General features: G+C 45.8%; 1 protein-coding gene across 1 annotated transcript in view; it reads right to left on the reverse strand.

Annotated features, from left to right (window-relative positions):
* Positions 1-3,546, reverse strand: part of slc7a10a (solute carrier family 7 member 10a) — a 95,896-nt gene extending 92,350 nt beyond the window's left edge. The window contains exon 1 of the mRNA XM_056278185.1: positions 3,376-3,546. Coding sequence (XP_056134160.1) covers positions 3,376-3,541 — 166 coding nt within the window. The 5' untranslated portion in view covers positions 3,542-3,546. The remainder of the gene's footprint in view (positions 1-3,375) is intronic.
* Between the last annotated feature and the right edge of the window lie 2,454 nt (positions 3,547-6,000).

The raw sequence follows: 6,000 nt of genomic DNA on the forward strand, positions 1-6,000 counted from the left end.
AATATCATCAATACACTCCAATATCAACGATCAATACACTCCAATATCATCAATACACTCCAATATCATCAATACGCTCCAATATCATATATATACTCAATATCATCAATACACTCCAATATCAACGATCAATACACTCCAATATCATCAATACACTCCAATATCATCAATACGCTCCAATATCATCAATACGCTCCAATATCATCTTTATACTCAATATCATCATTACACTCCAATATCATCAATACACTCCAATATCAACGATCAATACGCTCCAATATCAACGATCTGTTTAAACACTGAGACCTGCAGTAAGTCATGGTACCTAACCTGTACATGGTACTTAAAATATACATGGTACCTAACATATACATGGTACCTAACATATACATGGTACTTAACATGTACATGGTACTTAACATATACATGGTACTTAACATGTACATGGTACTTAACATATACATGGTACTTAACATGTACATGGTACTTAACATGTACATGGTACCTAACATATACATGGTACTTAACATGTACATGGTACCTAACATATACATGGTACTTAACATGTACATGGTACTTAACATATACATGGTACTTAACATGTACATGGTACTTAACATATACATGGTACTTAACATATCCATGGTACCTAACCTGTACATGGTACTTAACATACCCATGGTACCTAACATATACATGGTACCTAACATGTACATGGTACCTAACATATACATGGTACTTAACATGTACATGGTACTTAACATATACATGGTACTTAACATGTACATGGTACTTAACATATACATGGTACTTAACATATCCATGGTACCTAACCTGTACATGGTACTTAACATACCCATGGTACCTAACATATACATGGTACCTAACATGTACATGGTACCTAACATATACATGGTACTTAACATATAAATGGTACCTAACATGTACATGGTACTTAACGTGTACATGGTACCTAACATATACATGGTACTTAACATATACATGGTACCTAACATGTACATGGTACCTAACATATACATGGTACTTAACATGTACATGGTACCTAACATATACATGGTACTTAACATATAAATGGTACCTAACATGTACATGGTACTTAACGTGTACATGGTACCTAACATATACATGGTACTTAACATATACATGGTACCTAACATGTACATGGTACCTAACATGTACACGGTACCTAACATATACATGGTACTTAACATATACATGGTACCTAGCATATACATGGTACTTAACATGTACATGGTACTTAACATATGCATGGTACCTAACATATACATGGTACTTAACATGTACATGGTACCTAAGATATATATGGTACCTAACATGTACATGGTACCTAACATGTACACAGGAGTGTATTTGATTGGTTATAAGTGGTTATGTTGAGCTAAAGACTATGATGTGTGAATGGATGGATGAATGAGGGGGGATAAATGGTATTTGTGGGGGAGTTTCAGCGCTTTGGTCTGTCAGACACACGCCCCCGTGTTCGAGATCGTTGTGTCTTTTTCTGTTCGCGGTTGTTGTTTCTGCTCCGCTCTCTGATCTCTACGTGTCTGGATGCTGAACACTCCCGCTGAGAACATCAAAGGAGCCGGCGTCGGTGCATGTTGATACAATGTTTATTAACAGATACAATGTATCACTCGTCTGACCGCAGCGCGTCATTCACACGCCCACGCTAATGTGGGACGACACACTGTAGCGGATTCAGGAGGCAACCACAGGCAGCGCCGCGGCCGGGGAGCGAACCCGTGTCGCCCGCCCCGCGGGAGGCGTCGCTAACCGCTCGACTACAGGCTCAGAGCCGTCAGCCAGCGGCCAGCGTGTCTACTTATCCATGCACGTTACAGTACTACGAATGCCCGGTCAACACACACACACATACACACACACACACACACACACACACACACACACACACACACACACACACACAAAGGAACATACATACACACACATACACACACGAGCATACACACACACACATACACAAACGAACATACATACACACACATACACACACGAGCATACACACACACATACACAAACGAACATACATACACACACATAAACACACACGAACATACATACACACACATAAACACACACACATACACAAACGAACATACATACACACACATAAACACACACGAACATACATATACACGGTAACACACACGAACATACATACACGCATACACACGAACATGCATAAACACACAAACACACAAACACACATACACACACATACACACGAACATACATACACATACACACACGAACATACATACACAAACACACATTAATATACATACGCACACAAACACACACAAACACACGCACGCATACACAAACACACATATACACGTACACACAAACACGCGTGCGCGCACACAAACACACACACACGTGTACACACAAACACGCGAACACACACAAACGCGCACACAAACACACGCGCGCGTGCGCACAAACACATACACACAAACACACACACACATTAGCGTGAGCGTGTAGATGACGTGCTCCCCTCAGACGAGTGATGCAACTTCTCAGTAAACTGCGTGTCCACATGAACTGATCTGACTTCCTGTGATCTAACGCGAGTCGTTGTGATCTAAAGTGAGTCGTTGTGTGTCGTTGTGATCTAAAAGTGTGTCGTTGTGATTAGCGCGTGTCGTGGCTGCAGTGTGAAGCGCCGCTCGCTGGCGGAACGTGACCTTTGGAACGTGTCTGGAATAAAAGCGTGTGACTCATTTTTATCATTCATTCATTTGCACGCTCATCATAAACCCTCCTCGTTCTGCTCCGTCTCGGCTGTAAAGCCGGAGTCATAGCGACACGGGGGCTCCACGTGGAGCCGGGTGACGGGCGGCTCAGTTCCGTCTTCCTCCGCTTTACAGGAGAGGAGTCATCATCACGGACCAGGCGGCGCGTCTTCACATCACGAAGCGTGCGCGCTTCTCTGAACGCCAACCTGAGCGGCTCGGCCACGTAGGCATGGTCCCGTCCAGTCACGACAGCCTGTAAAACCCGGTCGGGGAGAGTCCGTGTAAACTCTGGGCCACGCAGGCTGGGGCCAGGTGAGGAGGCGGGACGCGCCGTGCGTAAAAGTGCGGTCTGAAAGTGTAATAAACGTTGCGCCGTCGCTGCCGGAGCCTTGCGGACACACGTGCGGCTTTTGCCATCTCGCCAGGGCCACGACGCGGTCTCGGAAAACCCCGGTCGGTACTTGGTACCGCGGGTCGTGTGTTCCGCTTTGCTTCCACCACTTTACAACTTTCCCCTCCCGGCGCAGCCGCTCGCGCCGCCAGACGGCGAACCGCGTCGAGAACTCACCGATGATGATCGCACAGGCGCTCAGGAGTCCGATCTCCTTCTTCAGGGTCACCCGGTCGTCCTTCTCTCTCGACTCTGCGGCCATGGCTCCGGGCGGTTCGGGTTCCGGCTTACTGCGCGTCCTCCCGCTCGCCTCCGTCTCATCCGTCCTGGACTTCATACACATCACTGATGTGCGGCGGATGCTCTGCGCATGCGCAGGAACGCTGGCTTGGCCCCGCGTGTTAATAACCCTTCCGAGGGTCCTGCACACCTGAGCTTGTGTATGCGTGCGCGCGGGTTTGAGCGTGGGTAGGTGTGCGTGTACGCGCGCGCGTGTTTTTTTAATCTGTGCGCGCGCGTGCGCGCGCGTGTTTCTCTGTGTGTGTGTGTGTGTATTTATTTTGGGTCTTTTATAGTAAGGCTGTGTGGAAACTGTTACCGTGTGTGTGTGCGTGTGCGTGTGTGTGTGTGTTGGGAGGAGGAGAGAAGCCGTGTACCTGTAGTGCACCTGTAACTTGAGACTTACAGACCTGTTGGGTGATGTAACACACTTGCACTTGCTGGTTCTGCTGGTACACTAATGTTATTCTCTGTTACTGCAGCCCTCTCACAGAGAGCTCCGGGGTCCCTCAAAACCTCACGGGACTGGTTTCTTTGCAGAACAGATAGATAGATAGATAGATAGATAGATAGATAGATAGATAGATAGATAGATAGATAGATAGATAGATAGATAGATAGATAGATAGATAGATAGATAGATAGATAGATAGATAGATAGATAGATAGATAGATAGATAGATAGATAGATAGATAGATAGATAGATAGATAGATAGATAGATAGATAGATATAGGCTGATTGATGGGTACATACATACATAGAGAGAGAGGGAAGTAGAGAGTGTGAGAGAGGGAAGATCTAAAAGAGGAACTCCATCAGAAACATGCTTTTTAAAACTCTCCAGGAAGCAGAGAAACAAGTTTCTGGGCCTAAAACATGCGTGCTGTCTTGTGGAGAAAACCCCTTCAGCTCTGCACAACATGTGGCGTCACGTCAACAGATGCACGATCCTGTCGTCGTCTAGCACTTCTTTCTAAATCCCTTGCTGTGCACATCAGTTACATGTGAGGGATCCATCAATTTGGCGTCCGGGTAGCGTAGCGGTCTATTCCGTTGTATACCAACATGGGGGACGCTGGTTCGAATCCCCGTGTTACCTCCGGCTCGGTCGACACAGACACAATTGGCCGTGTCTGCAAGTGGGAAGCCGGATGTGGGTACGTGTCCTGGTCGCTACACTAGCGCCTCCTCTGGTCGGTTGGGGCGCCTGTTCAGGGGGGGTAGCGTGATCCTCCCACGCGCTGCGTCCCCCTGGTGAAACTCCTCACTGTCAGGTGAAAAGAAGCGGCTGGTGACTCCACGTGTATGGGAGGAGGCATGTGGTAGTCTGCAGCCCTCCCCGGATCAGCAGAGGGGGTGGAGCAGAGACCGGGACGGCTCAGAAGAGTGGGGTAACTGGCCGCATACAACTGGGGAGAAAAATTGGGAAAAATCAACAACAAAAAAAGAGAATCTTTCAATATGAAATGCAAGTTATATGATTTCATCTGATATTATTTCTATTATTTAATGTTTGAATCAATGCTCCAGCAATATGCGCACGTGTACGTCATAAAGTTCGCTGAACTGAAAACAGTTGAACTAAGCGAGCGAAGGGTAGATGTAGAGAGAGAGAGAGAGAGAGAGAGAGAGAGAGAGAGAGAGAGAGAGAGAGAGAGAGAGAGAGAGAGAGATTCATCCAGATAGATGTCCAGGTGGCCTGTGTGTGTGTGTTGTGTGTGTGTTTGTGTGGAGGGGGGTCCTTGAGACGCTGTTCACAAACACAACCAGACCCCACAGAGCCCCAACACACCAAACCAAACGATAAGAAAACAAAAGAAGAACTATTTGGCACATTGGAAAGAAATAACCAACAATCAAAACAGGCTGGAATGCTGTCCGACCCCAAACAGAGAGGACACGGTCATTGAAAACCAGACCACTGGGACTCAGCCAGTAGTGCCTGGCTGTAAGGAAGAGGAACGCACTGAAAGCGAACTGGAAACCGAGCTGCACTTTCTAACCTTCTGCCAACTACGTGAAGACAGTAGAAACTCCATGAAGACAGTAGAAACTATATGTAGACAGTAGAAACTATATGAAGACAGTAGAAACTATATGTAGACAGTAGAAGCTACACGAAGACAGTAGAAACTACACGAAGACAGTAGAAACTACATGAAGACAGTAGAAACTACATGAAGACAGTAGAAACACCATGAAGACTGTAGAACCACCATGAAGACAGCAGAAACTACATGAAGACAGTAGAAACACCATGAAGACAGCAGAAACTACATGAAGACAGTAGAAACACCATGAAGACAGCAGAAACTACATGAAGACAGTAGAAACACCATGAAGACAGCAGAAACTACATGAAGACAGTAGAAACACCATGAAGACAGTAGAAACACCATGAAGACAGCAGAAACTACATGAAGACAGTAGAAACTACATGAAGACAGTAGAAACTATATGAAGACAGTAGAAACACCATGAAGACAGCAGAAACACCATGAAGACAGTAGAAACTACATGA

Source organism: Lampris incognitus, chromosome 4 (genome assembly GCF_029633865.1).
Source record: "Lampris incognitus isolate fLamInc1 chromosome 4, fLamInc1.hap2, whole genome shotgun sequence".
Taxonomy (NCBI): Eukaryota; Metazoa; Chordata; class Actinopteri; order Lampriformes; family Lampridae; genus Lampris; species Lampris incognitus.